The sequence below is a fragment of the Bos mutus genome, chromosome 27 (genome assembly GCF_027580195.1).
Source record: "Bos mutus isolate GX-2022 chromosome 27, NWIPB_WYAK_1.1, whole genome shotgun sequence".
Taxonomy (NCBI): Eukaryota; Metazoa; Chordata; class Mammalia; order Artiodactyla; family Bovidae; genus Bos; species Bos mutus.
Window position 1 is genome coordinate 31036554 of NC_091643.1, and position 19999 is coordinate 31056552.

A 19999-nucleotide genomic window follows, 5' to 3' on the forward strand; every position below is an offset into this window, starting at 1 on the left:
TCATTACTTCAGGTATATATGGTACCCAGACCAGGAGCAAAATTTCAATGATCACGGCAGACAGCAAAAGTGAGCTAGGGCTACAATGAAAATTCAATAGCTTGACCTGAGTTTTCAATCCAATCAGTTCAGTACTGGCCTTAGAGGTGGACAGAGTGGAATTCTCCACTTGCCCTCCCCAAAAGAGTTTTGGTGGATGTAAAAACCTAGTTTTCGTGAGAATCTCTTTGATGAAAACTAATTTTTCTTTTCCAGGCAAGAATACTGGAGTCATTCTTCATGTTCTCCTCCAGGGGATCTTCCCAACCCGGGGATCGAACCCACATCCCTTATGTCTCCTGCATTTGCAGGCAGGTTCTTTACCACTGGTGGTACCTGGAAAGCCCCCAAGAGATTACCCAAATTACAACCTTCACAGCTTTTCTGAATTCCTGATAACCTGTTCTACTTTCATCCGATCTCGTGTACTGGAGAAAAGTGAATTTCCCAGAGGGAAAAAAACTTCACCATTTTCTGAATAAGGTTTTCATGACTAAGGCTAAATGACATCATGACTCTACTTTCAAAAAACTATACAATATGCATTTTATTCTTTACAATGTACATTTGTGAATCCATGCGTGACTAATGCCTCATGAAATTATTTATTATCTCCCAAATTCACCCAGGAATTCTGAAGATTGTTCGGACAGGCCTGCAAAGTAAAAAAGACGTTGAAGTCTCGAACACTGGCAGCTAAGGCTGCTACAGGCATCCAGACATGGAAGTAAATGTTTTGATAATTTCGTGTATCCTAATATATTGTTTTGTTGTTGTTCAGTTACTAAGTCATGTCCGACTCTTTGTGACCCCATGGACTGCAGCCCTCCAGGCTCCTCTGTCCATGGGATTTCCCAGGCAAGAATATTGGAGCGGGTTGCCGTTCCCTTCTCCAGAGGATCTTCCCAACCCAGGGACCCAACCCACATCATCCGCATTGTAGGCAGATTCTTTACCGCTGAGCCACGAGGGAAACCCCATCCTAATAGATACAGAAATACAAACATAACTTTTTCAATGTTTTCTTTTCAGGACATGCACATACAACTTGTCTGTTAATAAATGTGACGTCTTCTTCCGTCCTCCTAAAACACAGTAACTTTGCAGCAACACTTTTAATGTATTTCAGGTCCCGAATTGTGGCTGCTGCCTTAGGTGACCCAACATGGCAACCTGCACGCTTGGGTCACATGCCAGAACCATTAACAATAAAGTCCATTATTTCCAATTATGACCTCATTTCACACCCTTTCCTCTCAAATTCTTTCCCCTCCCTTGACAACAAAAATATTCAGGGATACTAGTTTTCCTTCTTGCTTTTCAAACAGCTGAAGAGGCCAGTTTCTCTGTGGTTTTCCTCAATTATCCAATTTATTTTCTCTTTAACTGAAATATAACTAACATGCCATCTGACTTATTTTTTAAAATCTGTACCCCAAGTCTTATTTTCTAAAGCAGAGTTGTAACTCAAACAAATCTAACATAGGCTGTTAACTATAATCATCATTAGATTATATATTTTATAATATTTTGCCAAAATTATGCTTTTTCAGGCATTGTCAAAACCGAAAAGTGGTTAGGGGGCTTGCCAGTGTGGGGGGCTACAGCAGAGGTGCTTATAGAGAAGAGGGGAAGCAAAGCAATTATTTATTTGGCTGTATCTTAAATGTTTGGCTTACGTAAGAAACTTCACTCAGCTGTTAGTAGTTGTTCTTAAGTTTTGTTTTCTCAGATTCAAGAAAAATCTGGTCGACTCTGGATTCAATTTGCTTACATAAGCTACCAAAGACACTAGGGCTACCCCAGTTTAACGATCTCCTTGTCTAATTATTTTCACAAAAGGGAGTTTAGAAATGACCGCCAGCAGCCAGTTAGCATTAACTATACTTCTAAATACACTCACGCTACACTCATAAATCCACATCACAGAGAGACCTGAAGTAGGACACATAACCGAAGTTTATCGTCTCCATCCTCAAAGCAATGACAAACTAATGCGAAAGACACACTCAAAGGGAGCTGCTAATACAAGCAAGCAGAACATAAATGCCAGTTATTTTAAAACAGGTGAGCATATAAATGGTAGTCATTTTCAACTTTTGTGACTTGAGAAGGCAGTATCTTAATTGAAAAGCCTGGATAATGGTTCTGGCATGAGGACAAAGTTGACACAATGACCTACCTACTTGGAAAATTAAATATGTTGGCAATATTACAAAGGACCACATTCACTCATTCAAGTCCGCATGCATAAGTCCTTAGAACTTTTGCGTACATAGGGTCAGGGCTCAGAGAAAATTACTCACATTCCCTCTCCTTGAACAATTGTGCATACTCTAAATCCCTCCCCTTGAAATTAAAAGCATTTGTTGAATAGATCATACACTTGACCCTTGGATTCAGCCACTCCAGATTTACATTCTTACAGTCCGTCTTACAGTCATTGAAATGATGTGAACTCACCAACTCACAACAAACTGCTCTTCAGAAATAATTCAATGTATGTTCTGTTAGCATTTAACCAATCCTTCCTTCTTCTGCTAATAAATGTCCAGAATTTTTAATGGGAGAGGAGAGAAAAAAGTAATTAAAAAAAAAATGTAATACTTATTTCAGCACGGCACTTTAATACTTATTAAATCTAAAGTCATTCAAATATTTAGGCTCATTAAAAAGGCATTATACACAATAAAACTTTATCAACTAATCATCAGTTTGAGTACATAGAAATTTAAAATCCCACTTATTCAAATTGCATGTAAATTTGCTGGTTAAATTTGCTGGTTAAATTTGCTTTTACATTTTCACCACAAATATAGCTAGATAATGCTGGATTTTATGGAATCCAGGCTTTCTTAGTATTAGCCATGTTATAACGAGTGGGCACCTACTTGAAAACAAGAGAAACTTACACTATTCTAAGAAAACACATAACACTGTAAATCAACTGTACTTAAATTTTTTTAAAAGGAAAGAAACTTTGGGGCTTTCTGAGCCTTGTTTCTTTCACAGTGTCAAAAAGATATGCAACGTGCTCATTTTTGAAAGAAGAGGGGAAAAGTTCATCAAATTAAACCTTTTCCTCACAGTCATCAGTCACATGTCACTACATTATCGCCATCAGCAGTCTCCACCTAATTCTGTCTGCATGGACTTCCGCAAACCAAAGATGCGCCTCTGTTATAAGAAGCTTCTACTCTTTCTTGTATCACCTCAAAATCTCTCTCTACAATTACCTGAGCCTGCTGCTTGCCTTGCGAGCCAGTTTAACTCAGTAACATCCAACATCCCTCACTCTTCTGCTTTTGATCCTGGATCTAAGACTCTTTGCACAGTATAAAATGACAAGTTTTTTAAAAAAGAAGCTAAACAAAGGAAATAGTCCAGTTACCAAATGACACTGATGTAACCTCCTTAGAATAAATGAAGGCCACCCTTGCAGGACATTTGGGCCTGCTCAAAACTTTCGTGAGCACGGGACCAATTATCAAGGACCAGTGGGTGAGGACTCAATGTCTCATGGCCAGTTTGGACAGGACCAAATGCTAACCAGCGCCCTGCCCAAGTATCCTCCCCGTCTTCTGAGCCTTGGTCCTGCAAGGGCAGCCTCCACGGCCTCTGGTCCAAATCAACACTGTCCAAAGAGGGTTTCTAAGCCAGGAAGTGACTGTTTTACTAACTCAGGTCTATACTGGCTCCCTCCCTGAGGAGGGGCTATGGGAGCAGCTATGATTATCTCCCTCTTGGCTTCACTTCCTTAGGGTTGATGATAGAGATTTGGGGATTCACCTAAGCTACAGAATAACTAGGTTGCTGGTTATAGCTACTGCTTTAGTTACAAGGTCAAGAGCAAAGCACCAAAGAAGGTATTTAATTCATTTGTAAAAAGAATGCACTACTTCAACATAAATGATTTGTGTGAAAAAAAAAAAACAAACAAACCCACATTGTAGGGCCTTCCATGTGACATACAAAAGTTTCAAGCAAGAGCAAACAAATGTTATTACAATACAGTTAGTGGTTCAATATTTCTAAAAAGACAAATTTCATATTGGGTTTAAAGTCTAACTCGATATCCTGCTTATAGAACACACACTAAAATAAAAGCATACAAAAGATAAAGCAAAAGGTGGCAATCGATATACCAATCAAAAAGCAGAGATATTCCAGTATTAATTTTGGGAAAAAATTTCAAGGTGAAAAGGATGAGAAAGGACTTGTGTTAAACATGTACGTATAAATATTCTCTGAATCTGTTTCCTCTTCTATAGAATGGAAATATTAGCACAACCTCAGTAAGGGTTACATGAGACTATATTAAAGTGTGAGAACAATGCCTGACCCACAGTGAATATTAACAGACGTTCATTCTTCTTTTTCCTCCTCCCTACTCACCCCTTCTCCAACTCTGAAGTAGACTCAGTAGACATTTAATAAACTGAAGGAGCAAAAAGCATAAAGCCCGTCTTCTAGAATGGTCCTCCTTTAGTACTGATGTAAGAGGAAATGTTCAAGATACAGGAAAGAGTGGAAGGAGGATGAGAGAGCAACCACCATCATCTGGCGCGTTCAGAGACGGGTTCTAAAGAACCACTTTCACTTTTCTATGTTAGTACTTCAGTCTAATAACCTAAAGCCATTTTTTTTTTTACAAACTAATAACTGGACTCTGATAAAAGGAGAGTGATCAACCTAGACAAGGTATGCTGGTCACAAAGTTGTCCCCCATAATAACAACAATGAAAGGAACATCTGTGTATCCTGCGATTGTATATTGACTGTAAAGTCAGCAGGCTCTCCCCAAGCTGATATCATCAAGACCCAAACAGAATGAACCAAGGGGGAAAGGACCAGCCATCAGAAGCTAGAGGCCAAGAGAAGATCTTGGAGGAAGGCGGTTTGAGGATCTGGGTGAACTGTAACAACAGAATGAGATTTCGATTCCTGGGTTGGGAAGATCCCCTGGAGGAGGAAATGATAACCCATGCCAGTATTCTTGCCTAAAAAATCCCATGGACAGAGGAGCCTGGTGGGCTACAGCCCATGAAGTTGCAAAGAGTAGGACACGGCTGAGCGCGCGTGTGCACGCACACACACGTGGCATAAACACGATTATAATCAATGAGATAAAGAGTTGGAATTTCTTTCCAGAAGGACAGCAGTGTTCATTGGACTGTATCATCCTTTGGCCTCCTCTGGAGGAGTCCAGAAAGTGTCTGATTTTTTTGTCCAGAAACAGAGAAAAAATAACTAACATGAAGAAAAAAAAGAAAAAACAAAGAAGCTACACGAACTAGCCAGACTGGACAGATGTTTCCACATAGCAGGAACACAGATTAGATCCTGTAACGCTCCCCCTAGCCTTGGTAAGATGGGCAGGAAAAAGCTGCGGAGAGGACCTGCGCAAGAGCAGAAAACAGCCTCAAGGGGTGAAAGCCGCAGGTTTGGGAACATCTATAAAGAAATAAAATTTTGTTTTGAAAATCACATCTGGGATGGTGTCCCTTTGGAGACATTAAACATATAGAAGTTCTTCCCCTCTTTTTCAGCATGAAAGTGTCAGAAAACTATCTTGACTCATGAAGGTCACTTCCAAGGAAAATGAGGAGCCTGGAATCGCCAGAGACAGTGTTCTTTAGAAGAGCAGGTGATGGAGCTCTGGTGTCCTGGAAATGGACACATAAGGAGAACTTCAGGTTCTAAAAAACTCGGGCTGTTAGGGGCGGGGGGCATGTGGCCTTAGAAGTAGAAAGGCAGAGAAGACATCACCTGTGATTGCAAGATTTAAAAGGAAAAGTTGCCCAAACCTGGAGAGAAAGTAGAAGAAATGGGGAGGAGGGCGTCTGACACAGCGTCAGGGGAAGGGTGACAGGCATGGAAGGAGATGCTAAGAGGGGATGCAGTCACAGCATCCCAGCGCGTCCTCTGAGCACCAGCGGCCTCACCGTGAAGACAGAGGCCATAGCGATCGCAGGTGGTCAGAAGGTGCAATCCTGCCAGACTGGGTCCATAGCTAAGCGACACTGGTAAGCCTTTTGGGACCTCCAGGGACCTGTGGCTTTGTGAGGAGGTTATTTTGGACTTACTATTACACAGCTGGCATCCACGCAGACAGGGGGACTTTAAAGCCTCCCCCACGTGTTTGGTATTGGGAAGTGGGAGGTGACATCCCTGTTTCAGAGACATGCCATTTTACATCCACAGATGGGCTCTCATTATAGAAAACTCCAATATAGGGCCTTCCCAAGAAACTGAGGCAGAGGAAGAATTTTACTGTGTGTGTTGAGCCATTAAGACTCACATCGACAGCAGGGAGGTCTGCTTTCATTGCATTAATATCAAAAGAATATCTCAAGCCCGGGGGGCCATGTCACAGGGTGCCCACCACCATCCTGCGGACTCTCATAGATAGGTGGGTCTGCCACCCCCAAAGGCTCTGATAAATTCCCTGTACCTCTTGACCCAAATCATTTATCAAATTCTTTAAAGAGATACCACTAATTCTGACTCTTGACAGTGTCCAAGATTACGGTTCTTTGTCAAGAGAGACTGATATCAAAATATCCACAGCCGTATCCTCCCATGCCAGTATAATCTAAATTACAACAGTTATCACAAGGCCTTGAGTCTTTGAAGTTCATTCTAAACACTTCATTACGATGAAATTGGCACACCTTTACTGAAAATTTCTTCGAGCCAGAGTGAGGTAATTCATAAAAATATCTTTATGACTAGCTAGAAATCAATAAAAGTTGAAATACATCCTTGTTCACTGTCTAGACAGTGAGATTTTAATACAGGAGGTAAGCTTCTCTAAGAGAGGGTCCCCTGTCTGACGCTTTTCTGGATATTCTACAGACCCCAACCCAGTGCCCTAACTGTACTGGATGCTCAAAACCTTGTCACCACAGAATAAAATACCAAGAGGCCCCACACGACCTGGCGTCGGCCAGCCCCTCTGACCTCATCTCCGGTCACACCTTCCATTCTCTGGCTGGCTCAACAAGCATCAGCCTCAAGGGCTTTCCTTTCTGTCCCTCCGGCATTCAAGCTGATTTTCATCTGCTCCTCCACCACTGGCCCCCAGCTCATCCATCAGTCAAGTGCTACACAAAACAAGAGGTATTATTGGGCTGTCAGTCAAAGCCCTGGCGGGGAATGTGGCTTTGGGACAGAAAATGAAGAATCTGCCTTCCTGTGAGTGAGCCCCGCAGAAAGATCATTAACCACACAAAGCAATGGACCAAACAGTTTGGCTTAAAGGAAGCTTGATCGTGAGGGTCTCTCGCAGCATCCTGGACCGGTGCTGGTTTCCCTTTTCCCTGTGTGGTCTCAGCCACCTCCAAGCAAACCCGTGGCCTCTGGGTACCTGGAACCCTAAACTGCTAGGAGAGTGTGTGTATTGGGGGCCGGCAACCTGAACTTGAATCTTATCTGTATAACCAAAAAGAAAAAGAAAAACAGGCAAAACTTACGCTGCCTGGGTCCAGACCCCAGCTCTCTCTCTTACTAACTAGGCGTCCTGGGAGAAGCACTTGTCCTGCTATTTATTCCTCAGTGTTTTCAACAGTAAAACGGGTAAAATAATGATACCTAAATAGCCAACAGAAATAAAGCATTTATGAAATAGTAAATGATCAATAAATGTTAGCCATCATCTCATGTTTCCCTGTCACTCTCTATCACCTGCTTTTTTTTTTTTTTTTTTAACAGCATCTGGGATGTTAGTTCCCCAACCATGGATCAAACCCGAAATCCCGGCAGTGGAAGCTCAGAGTCTTAACCACTGGACTGCCTGGCAAGTCCTCACCTGCTTAATTTTTAAATCCCTTAAAATACTTTGAAATTCTTACTTTTGTTTAATTTTTAAAATTTCTGTTGCCCTCTTAGAATGGAATATCCAAAAGTACAAGGGCTATGTCTGACCTATTCTCCACTTCAATTCCCAGAACAAATCCTAGGAGATCGGAGGAGGTTCTTCAGCTGTTGAATGACTGGGTGCCTCTAATTCCAAAAGCTTTATAACACTCATTTGGCAATCCCAGACATGAGCCTAGGCATATTATTCAATTTTAAGTTGACTTAAATAAATCAACTTTTGGTTGGGATATATACAAATTCTTTTGAAGTGTACCCTTTTAAAACAATTGTCTTAAAAAGTTACTACTCGGAAAAGCCACTTTAAGAGAGCAACTCTCTTTGAAAAAAACCAATAAAGAATAGAAGAAATGCTTGATGCCCTTATGTTCTAAACAATTTTCTTTTTTTATGGAACTATAGCTGATGTATAATATTATGTGAATTTCAGCGATACAACAGCTAAAAATTTTATAATATATAAGTTCTGATTTAAAGCCTAAAAAGCGTGTTTGGTCCTTACTAAGTTAATAGCTAAGGATAAAGTATAATATGGGCTTCTCAGGTGGCACAGTGGTAAAGAACTAGCCTGCCAATGCAGGAGGGACAAGAGACACAGGCTCAGTCCCTGGGTCAAGAAGATCCCTTGGAGAAGGAAATGGCAGCCCACTCGAGTATTTTTGCCTGAAGAATCCCATGGACAGAGGAGCTTCGTGGGCTACAGTCCATGGGATCACAGAGTCAGACATGACTGAGCAACTGAGCACACACACAAAGTATAATTCAATTTATATAATATGTATAAACATAATATATACCTATATTTATTTATATTTATATAATTATACAAATATATATTTATATGGAGCTTCCCTGGTGGCTCAGATGGTAAAGAATCGCCCGCAGTGCAGGAGACTCAAGTTCGATCCCTGGGTCGGGAAGATCCCCTGGAGAAGGGAATAGCTATCCACTCCAGTATTCTTGCCTGGAGAATCCCATGAACAAAGGAGCCTGGTGGGCTACAGTCCATGGGGTCGCAAAGAATCGGACACGACTCTGTATAATACTATATAAAGTAAAATATAATATCTAAGTATAAAGAGCCACTGGAGGGGACAGAGACACTGAGCCACGGTCCCTGAGATCTTAAGTTAGGAGCATCTATGGAGATGGTCGGATCTGAATCAGGCTGGCAGGTGGGAAATCCCAGGAGCCCCAGGAGGGAGGAACATCTGGGCTCCCCGCAGGGGCCTCACAAGGGCCTCTGGGGCTGTGGGGAGGCTGAAAGGCCCTCCAGACTCAACCAGGCTACAGTGCTATGTTCCAAAGCACAGTAACCCCGACCATGGGAAGGAACTGAGAGAGAACAAACACTCCCTCACAGCGCCCACCACCTCTCCCCACTGCTCTTTCAATAGCTGCTGTACCCGTGCCCAGTCCCCTCCCCTGCCCCAGAATTCTCAGGATACCAAAGATCAAACCCCGTCATTTCCTCTCCCTGCTCAGAAGCTACCAGGGCTTCTCAGTTGGCACCTCTGGCCCAAGCCCCGCTTTCTGCTGTCTGATCATACCGCTGTCCCCCTACTCCCCAGCCAGCCAAACACGTCTGGGATTCGTCCGTCCCGTGACCACTTATGCTCCTGCCCAGGTGGGAGAGCTGTCCTGATCTGAAGGAAGCCCTGCACCAGGCTCAGGGCAAGCCTCTTCTCTGGGAACCCCTCTCCCAGGCCACCAGGAAGAAGTAACTGCTCCTCACTCCCTGAGCTCAGAGGCCTCCGCACATGCCCAGTTCCAGAGTCAGCATCTCTACAAAGACGGCAGGCTTCATCAGTCTTTATAACCTCCAGAAGGACATAGAGCCGGGCGCTAGCAGGCACTCAGTGAACATGTCAGGCGTCCAACTGAGTGTTAAATCAAAGTACACAGCACAACTTTAAAACATTGTTAGTTTCCTGCCCATACCTCCCTTTGGAGGGCCCCAGAAATCAAAAGTCTGAATTTTTATTCCCTCCATGTCCAAAGTAGGTCATTTCAAGCAGTGGGTTTGAATCTCCCAAATCAAAACTACTTTTCCTTTGAGTTCCTTAATTCCTTGCTTCTTATTGAATCCATAGTCATCTCCCCCTTGTTGAACCCGGACCTGAAAAGTGTGTGATTAGAACCACATACTTTTGGAATTACAGCCAAAAGTAATCTGGAATTGCTGGCAACTTCAAGACGCATGTTTCAAGTTACAAGGCAAGACAAGATTGTTTTCAATCCTGCAGTGAAAGTGTAGGCTTGCCTCACCAACGCTGGGCCCCAGCCAAAAAAGAGGGCCTGGGCAGACCTCTTGTCCATGGGGTTAATGCATTTGTGCGCACGTGCGCGCGCGCACACACACACCCCACGAGGAGAAGGTTACTCTGAGATGGAACAAAGGCAATCTTCCCCTTTCGTCACTGAGAGGATCTAACAGGACAATTTTATTACCACGACCTAGAGATGAGCTCTCAGAGACTACCTGGAAAACAACCAAACTTTGTGAATAATTATTAACCATAAGTAGAATAAAATGCAAACTGGCATTTGCCTACCAGTTATTTAAGAGGACTATTTGTGACTGATGAAGTTAATTCAAGTTCAACAAGAGGAAATATGATGCCCTCCAGAAGGCTCATCTCTGTCTGGTTTTGTGGCTGTCTCATACCCACGAAATAATCAAGGAAAATCACAAAACCACATAAAAGCACCTGATAATATAGGTAGTCAGTCTGAGGGATCCGTTGAAAGTTATCCTGCAAGAAATGCATTACTAATAATAAAATCTCACAGATAATGATCAACTCCTGCTTTTGCATATAAATTAGACGGAGTGCCTAAGAGACTGGCACTCACTCCTTCCAGATTTAGAGCTAGGTTCCCTCTGAGTACACGTCTGTGGCTGAGGTTTTGTTTCTTGTATTTTTGAGTGCATGAACCTGTCCACACATATACTGTGCCTCAGAGTAAAAGGTTGTGAGCCAGTTATCAGGGGCTTCTGGACTTTGGAGTTTCAAAGCTCAATAAAAGATCTTCCACCAAAAAATTAGGAAGCCTTGCAGCTGACACGGAGGTTCCCTGAGAGAAGTTTTACAGGAGGTGAACCATCACAAACAATTCAGTATTTTACCATGGTTACTGAATCCCCAAGCAGTTCACAAAAGCTAACCCACCTGGATCCCAGAAGACATCACCCATGCTCCTTGGTCTGCTGTGGGTTTCAGGAGGTGCTCTGCGTGCTGGCCATCATGCTACTGAGGTAAGGGCTGAGCCAGTGCAGCTACTTTACCTGCCAGCTGCCAGTCAGCTTGAGACAGTTCAAGATACCGAGGCAACAGGCCACAGTCAATGAACTACAGCAATCTGTAAACCCTTAAAATGCCAAAATAGTTCTATTTGCTTGATATGACAAATCACCAATTCCCATAAGCTCACCAATTCTGCTAAAATGAAAAATAATACGAACAACCGAGATATTTACAAATCAAACGCTATTATTATAATAGCTGGGATTTTGAACAGTGGGAGAGATTTAAAGATGGAATGAGATTGGTCAAATACTGGTAAGTTCTGAAGCTGGATAATGGGTTCATAGGAGTTCAATATAGCATTTTTTATTATAAGCAAAACCCTTAAGGTTTTGCTTCTGCAGTTTGTTACCTGGAGTCCACTGAGATCCAAAAATATTAAATGGAAAATTCCAGAAACAAGCAATTCATACGTTTTACATTGGGCATCATTCTGAGTAGCTTCATGAACTCACTCCCCCATCCCACCCTATCCTGGGATGTAAATCATCCCTTTGCCCAGCGAATCCACAATGCATAGGTTACCTGCCTGCCCATTAGCCACTTAGCAGTCGCCCTGCCCAGCATCACTTCAACAGTGGTGGTATTGCAGTGTTTGTGTCCATGTAACCATTACTTTACTTAACAATGGCCCCAAAGCAGAAGAGAAATGATGCTAGCAATTCAGATATTCTCTTACTGTAAGAAATTTTAAAACTAAATTTTATCATAGGTATGAAGGTATAGGAAAAAACAGTATTAACATATAGGTCCATCTGGGGTTGCAGGCATCTACTCAAGGTCTTGAAATATCCTGGCAAAGAAGGGGAGAGGGAGAGAACTACTGTACTAGTTTTGCATATTGTTTGAAATTTTCCAAAATAGAAAGTAAAGAATAAGTATGAAGTCAAGGTTAAAAACTATTGAAACGCAATCTCTGCAGTGCCTAAAAATGCCTACATACATTCTTACCTCCTAGTGTGTTGCAGTTCTACAGTAGGAGAGCAGATGAAATCTCGAGACATTAATCTTGGCCCTTTACTAAGGCAGCTTAATTACAGGGACTCCATTGAGGTTTTTGCTAACGTCAAAAAAGAAAGTGAAGGCACCTTTCGAAATTTCAACACACGTTGTAAAACACACAAGAGGCAAGCTTTACTAGTTTTTTGTCTACTGGATTTAAAGAAAGTTTTGTAAAGATCTCTGCTATTCGAAAATTGACAAAACACAACACAACAAAACAAAAATGCTATAAATTTGCCATACGTAGAGGAAGGCACGTTAGCAGGTAAAAAGGTCTGCTTTCAGCAGAAGGTAGCGTAGCAATCCTGGCTAACGAAAAAGGCGGCTTTACTGTCTTTTAGCGTTTGAACTTTTGACCTCCTCCCAAAATGTCACAAAAGAATTTCTAAACCTTGGGACTAGAAGAATGGTTTCTTTCCCGAAACCGTTTCACAAAATATTACTATTTACTATATCCGTTTTGAGCCACCGAGCCTAAAGTACAAAAATAAAAAGTATAGTCTAAAAGAGATGCAGACTGGGTTGAGAAAAAGTAAGGCAATTTAAGAAACAAACAGCAGATCGAGACGCGCTGGAAACGCAGCAGTGAACAGCACCTTGCAGGCTCTTCCCGGACACTGCTTTCTCTTTTGTTGAGGATCAGACTTTTTTCTCTGGTCCTCGTGTCTCTTCCTACCTTCAAACTCACAAAATGACTTGAAAGATGTACGGGCGGCAACGAAATCTACACAGCTCAGTCGTGCACAGAAACACCGGCGCTTAAAAGTCAACCCACCCCGGGAGGGACGCGCCGCCCCAGGCAGAGGCAGCCGGGGGTGGCGCGGAGGGGCCGGGTCCCGGTCCCCGGACAGGATGCACCCGGGGGCGCCCGCGCACCTAGCCGCCGTCTCCCGCGGCTAAGCCCGCTGCCGCTCGAAGCTACCTGGGCGCCGTCTGTCTCCACCTCTCCCTCGTCTGCACGCTCGCCCGCGGCCAGAGCCGAGCGCAGAAGCGGAAACCGGGCAGCCCCGGAGCGGCCGAGGACCCGCCGAGCCTCCCGCGCCGCCGCCCACCTGGTCGGCCCCAGGCACCGCCCCGCAGGTGCCGCCAGGGAGGCTCCCGCCGGCCGGCCAGGAGCGCCGTGCGCGCAGAGGTACTGCTCCCGGGGTTTCGGTGCCAGGAAGCTCCCCCGTCCCGCGCGCGCCCAGGCCGCCGGCCCCTCCCCCGGCGCGGCGCGGGGGTGGAGAGAGACGCGGGCGCCCGGGGGAACCCGGCCTGCGCGCCGGCTCCGGCAGGGCGGGGAGAGGTCCCCGGCGCTACGGCACCGGACGCGACCCGGCGGGACGGGACGGGGCGCCCGGCGGCCGGACTCACCGAGGCAGCGGATGTGGAAGCCCGAGGGCGGCCGCAGCGCCCGGCGCGACCAGCCCTCGCGCAGCGCCTCCAAATGCTCCTCCTTGCCCTGGATCAGCAGAACCTGCTCGTCGATCCAGCCCAGGAAGAACGTCTCGGCCACCGCGGCCGTGACCTTCTTGTTCCAGAAGTGCTGCATGTTCTCGGCTTTGAAGTCGGCGAAGATCTCGTAGCCGATGTGGTGCCGGGAGAGCTGCCGGGGCCCGGCCGGGGACGTGGGCCGGGCGGCCTCGGACCTCTGCCCCGCCGGCCCCTCAGCCGGGCCCAGGACGATGGCCAGAGAGTGAGGCGCGATCTGCAGAAACTTCTCCATCTTCGGAGGCATCCGGCGCCCGCCGCGTGACCCCACTCACAGCCGCCGCCGCCGCCTCCCGCCGCTCCCGGGAACGGCCGAGCAAACTGAGCTGCGGGACACGCGGGGAGCGTTAGTGCCGCCCCCCCGGAGCCGGCCGCGCCCCCGCCACCCTGCGCCCCGACGCCAGGACACCCCGGGACCCGCTTGGGCGCAAGCCCGCGGGTGGGCGCAGCGTGGTCGCCACGCGTGGACGGGGCGCGTGTGCGGTGCCCTCTAGGGCCGGGGGCTGGCGCGCGTTACCTGCAGCTCCGGGCCACCCTCCGGGCACCGCTCATTTTCCAGCCGTGGCACCCTTGCCTCCCTCGGCGCCCGGCGGCCCCGGCGAGGGCGGAGACGCGGAATGGGGGCGGGCAGTTCGCGTGAGGCAGGGGAACCCGCCTGGCCGGACCGGGCCGGAGGAATCCCCAACAGTCCGCGGCGGAAGGTGGTCCCGGGGGGTGCGGATGGCCGGGTCCTGGGGTGCGTTTAGGTGGCGGGTCCACGGACTCACGGCGACTCACGGAAGGCCCCGAGTCCCCGAGCTGCGCGTGTCGCTCCTCCCCACGCTCCACCCCGCCCCCACCTCCCACCTCCTGCTGGAACAAGTGCCTCCGCTGACTGGTTGATGTGCCCTTGGAAGTGGCTTTTTAAAAAACTTAGTCAACCACGAAAAATTGTCATCAGTCCCTCCTCCCAAACCCTTGTGGGAACTCTCTCCCGTATCTGCATCCCGTACTGTGGGCCTAAGGTAGAAGAAACCCGGTCATTCCTAGTGTCTTCTTCCATTGACGAAAAGGATATGAAATTCACCAGGAAAGGTAATGATTATACTCTTTTAGAAAACGAAAACAAACAAACAAAAAACCGATTCATTAAGCTTCTTTCTGTACAAACTCCGTTTTTCTTCTTTTCCATTGAGAAAGACTAGTTGTATATCTAGAACCCTAATTGACCCCAAGGTTTCATGTTAAATTTTCCTGGAGCAACGTTTCTCAAACTTAAGTGCTCACAGAGTCGCCTGCAGCTTTTGTCAAAACAGAGGTACCAGGATGTGGGTCTCACTACTTCTGATTCAGTAGGTCTGCTGTGGAACCTAACCACTGTTCTTTCTAACAAATTCTTAGCTAACTGCTGCTGGTGGTGGTCCTGGGCCACACTTTGAAAACGCCTGACCTGAAAAAAAAAAAAAAAGTTATATGATGAGAGGGATCATTGAAGGGTTTCTTGCCAAGGTTGCAGTGGCCACACTGCCAATGTCCCTGGAAAATTTACATTGTGCTTACATCCCCTTCAGCGGGGCACTTGGGTACATCATCATGAAGGAAGATGCAAATGTTTCTTGGCAAGGAACTGTTCCTTCCCTAGGTTCAGCCTCCAAGACCTTTATCTTGACCCATGTAGTGGAGACAGTTCCTGGTTATTTTCCAAGGAAAACTGTTTAACATCTATCAATGCCTCATTCTTACAAAACTCAAGGAGGAGGAACAATTATTCCGATTTTTCCAAGGAGAAAAATGATGTGAGCTAATTTGGCCAAGGTCACACAATGAATAGTTGATAAGCCCAAGATTTGAATCAGACTTATGACTCTGGAACCCAAGTTGCCTCGGCATACATTGCAGCCTCCAAAGGAACTGAAAACCTCCACGATAAACTAGTATGACTTCATTCAGGAGACACTGCTGCACCGATTTACTTGAAAATGTTCAGGAAGAACTTTTCTGGTAACTTATCAAATAAGAAATCCTCTCTCCCTGGGGAGAACCCTTGCCTCAGTTTTCTCCATACTGAAGCTCAATATCAAGTGGGATGTAAAGAATGAAAGAGCACTGTGAATGAAATTCTTTATCAGCCCTTCTCCCTGCTGCCTGCTGTCAACTGCCTGCCATTCCTGCAAGGAGAGAGGGCTTTGCTAAACTTGCTCTGCTCCAGGCTTATCAGTCGCTGGTTGTCCACTGGGATATAACAGACACTCAGACAGTCATCACTCAGGGAGGTGCATTCCAGCCTAAGGGCCATCACTTTGGAATTTCTGTTCATGGCAGATTGTGTTTTCCAAAGAGAGCTGCCACAATGCTTCCCAGGCTTGTGCGTTTCATAATGTGACCCCGTCACTCCCCTGTCTGGACATAGAATCTCTCTTCACCCCTTGAACTCTGGTTAGGACCTCTGATTGCTTTGACCAGTAGAGCAGAGATGAATTGGAGGAGGGCATGGCAACACACTCCAGGATTCTTGTCTGGATAATCCCATGGACAGAGGAGCCTGGCAGGCTATGGTCCATAGTGTCGAAAAGAGTTGGATACAACTGAAGTGACTTCGCACGCATGAACTGATGCTGAACCGGTTCTGGGAGTAGACTGATTAGCCTCTTAGCTCTCACTTAAGCTTCTTGGAAGCAGCCACCTTGTAACAAGTGTAGGTACCCCGAGATCATCATGTTGTGAGGAAGCTCAAGCTAGTCATGAGAAGGAGGTATGGAAAGAGCACAGTGCTGGCCAGTTCCCAGCCATTCTCACCTTCCCAACTTAGACACCAACACAGGAGTGAAAGAGATATTCTAGCCCCAGCAGACACCAAATATAATAGAACCATGGCCCCAGAGTAACCCCCAATTGAGCTGTCCCAGGCATCTCTGGGTATTCAAGTCAATCCAACTGAAGCTTTGTATACCCAAGGTGATCCTTCCCCAGCTGTGCCTGGTCTCAATTCCTGATCTACCCAACTATGAGCATAATAAAGTGGCAGCTGTTTTTCATCACTGAGTTTTGAGGTACATGATTAAAGAGCAATAGATCATTGGACCACTGTTATAATGTTTGCACTACTTAATGTTGCACTGTGGTAATGTTTGCATGCTTCTTGGGAAAGTCTAACAAATAAGAATCTAGGCAGGAAAGAAGATTTCAGGGATGCCCTGATTGTGGCACCTCTGGAAAGTCAACTTTTATAAAGCAAAATGGAAATTCTGCTACGTTATTTTTATCTCACAAGTGTGATAAGTGATTTAGACTCCTAACTCCATAATTCAAGGCACCAATTGATTAATGTGTCAGGAAGAATGGCATCTGCACAAACCACTCAATAAAACCTCACTGCAGTAGGAGCCCAAGAGTTCCCACAGAGATCTTATAACTGTGGGGTTACTGCTTATTCTAATTAAAAGCCTCCTAAAGGATTCTTTCAAGGGTAAGCCACCAACACCCTTAACTGTAGCACGTGCATGCCTGCATGCTCAGTTGCTCAATCATGTCTGACTCTTTGTGACCCCATGGACTGTAGCCCGCTAGGCTCCTCTGTCCATGGACTTTCAGGCAAGAATACTGGAGCGGATTGCCATGCCCTCCTCCAGGGGATCTTCCCAACCCAGGGATGGAAACCTACATTTCCATGTCTCCTGTATTGGCAGTGCCACCTAGAAAGCCCATGACTTATGCAGCATTAGTGATTCTGTTTGATGTTTATGTCTACATGCTCACCTACTAGCCAGAAAGATGCTCTCAGTGGAATGTCTGTTACTGTTTATCCCAGGTTAATAATTAGAATAGCTAACATTATCATGGTGCTTCCTATGTGTCGTATACACTGTAGACACTTTATTATACTCATTCATTTAATCTGTGCAGAAACCCTATGGGCTGGATACTTTTGTCATCTTAACTTTATAGATGAGAAACTGATCCACAGAGATCTTAACTTTGGTGAACTTCATGTGCTCAAGGTCTTGGTGACTTGGTGTAAAGTTCTCAAGCCAAGATTCACATCCAGGCAGTCTGGTTCCAGAGTCTGTGCTCTTAACAACTGCATAAAGGCCCCCTCCACTCTTCTTCAAAGAGTTACTGATCATCTTGTTATCACAGCCGCACGTGTGTGAATCACTTGAGGATACTGGCTCAAATAGTGGTTGAGAATGAGTTTGATGTTGAAAACACTGCAAAAGTACGTCAGATGCTTCACTTCTCCTGACAGCCTACCAAAGATACTTCACTTAGTCAAGACCTGTATTGATCTTCCTTACAGGGAACAGTTTTTGATGGCTTGAGACAGTTTCTCAAAATGTCTCAAAGTGCTCTTAAATGCTATGCTGATTCCTGGCTCATTCCCCGCCCCCAAAGAATGAATCTCTTCTAAGACAAAGTTTAATATTGCTGCCATAATTGAGAGCCTCATGTAAGCCTAAAAATGAACTCTGGCTGGTTCTTGGATCTTCTGAATAATGCCTCTGTTGAGAGTAACCCAGCCATGACGCCTCTGTATTCTGGCTTTCATATTGTACCAGCCCTGGCATCTCCATCACAAACCGGAAGCCCATCCCAGTTGGAAACCAGTTTTCAAAGAGCAGTGTGTAAAACGTACTTTTCTTTGTCTTCTGTTTCTATGCGTGGTTGGTTCTTGTTCATTTCCTAAAGCTGTACATGGGAGCAGTTGAGAATAGAAGCCAGCCTAGTTTTCCTATTAAAATACTTTACACTCTTCCTGACTATAATTGTAAACCCAACTCAACATACCCCACATTTTATGCTAGAAGTCCATTTTATTTGAACAAAAATTTCATCGGCCATATCAAGTTATTGTGGGTTTTTAAATGAAGTATTTTAAATAGCAGATGTCCATGTTCTTAGCATGCATGCCTCAGTCTTTAACTCAAAGTGATTAGAAGTTACTAAATCTTGCTACCATTCATTAAGAATCATGTATCAAAAAACTTGTATTCTAGGCAGTATGCTGAGTAACTAGAGATACAGAAATAAATAGGACATAATGCTTATTTGTGGGGAGCTTACAGTTTGCAAGAGGAGACAGACAGTAATCCCCCCAAAATGAAATTAGGCCTTATTAGTGAAATAGTGGACAAATGTACATATTACAATGGGGAGGGAGCTAAAAGGAAGGATAAGTTCATTAAATGGGCAACATTGAGAAAGACATAAGACTTCATACAGTGAATAATATTGAACTAAGACTTGAAAGAGGAGTACTTACTGTATGAGGCTGACATATAACATACAGTCCTTTCCAACCTAAGGGACATGATCCATTCGTGAGTCTCAGTTGCTGGGCAGTGTGTCCAAGAAAATGGTTATAAACAATAGTACCTGTTTGGGATTGATTCCTTTTTATTTATTTTTAGAATAGGGTGGATTCAAAGTTCCTCTTGAAATAAGTTTGCTCAATCCTTCATATTCTGCTAGGCTTTCTTAGATACAAAAGAAAGGGGCTGGAGTTACAGCCACCCTGCCAGGGTTCGTGCCGTTCACCAGTGCTCCCATGAGGTTTGGTCCCTCATGTAAATGGCATCTTCTGTGTAGGCTGTGTTGGGGGAAGAAAACATGGCAAACTGTTGCCATGATACGTACTCTACTGTCATTAATTTCATAACTGTATGGATGAGCCTATATAACACCTTGTGGCCATTTCTTGTGAAATAATAGCTGATATTAATAACAAAACGACATGAGAAAACAAACACAATTCTTGTGTATTTCTCCTACTAACTGGAATGGAATCAGTTCATTATCTGTTAATTTTTTTTTAACCTAATTGCCAAGTTCTTCCCTTGATTTTGTCTGTTCCAAATATGGAAGTGGATGCTCAGAGTCTGAGATCTTCAACAATGGAAATTATAACCTGCCAGGACCCTGTCATCTTGCCCAGTCAACAGGCCCGCCTTCCTCTAAAATCACTGCAGATGGCAGATCTCCAAAGGCAAGAAAAGAGCCAACTAAAAATAGATGGTTTTAGGCAAATGCTGTAGTTAATCAGATAACTGCTATCTGAAACATGCAGATACCACAGCATTTTAAAAGACAGACACAATCATTCTCAAGAGAACGCTTAATGATCTTATTCATGTTGTATTTGTTAAAGTGGAACTTCAAAATCATCGACATTGGGCCTTGTTACAAATGGAATTTGATTCCTATGGTGTTTTCCACTTAATTACTTTTGAAATGTGACTAACCAGAGTTTAGAAATCTAATTATATGTAGTTAGTCATTCTTGGTGATTCAAGATAAAGTCATTAACTTCTAAGCATTTGTCTCAT

General features: G+C 44.8%; 1 protein-coding gene across 3 annotated transcripts in view; it reads right to left on the minus strand.

The window, feature by feature from the left end:
- STOX2 (storkhead box 2) overlaps positions 1–14642 on the minus strand; it is a 197572-nt gene extending 182930 nt beyond the window's left edge. For 2 of the 3 annotated variants that reach the window (XM_070364375.1, XM_070364376.1), the window contains exon 1: positions 13581–14642. In XM_070364375.1, coding sequence (XP_070220476.1) covers positions 13581–13944 — 364 coding nt within the window. In that variant the 5' untranslated portion in view covers positions 13945–14642. The remainder of the gene's footprint in view (positions 1–13580) is intronic. The other variant, XM_070364374.1, reaches the window with a different exon arrangement.
- Positions 14643–19999: the final 5357 nt, after the last annotated feature.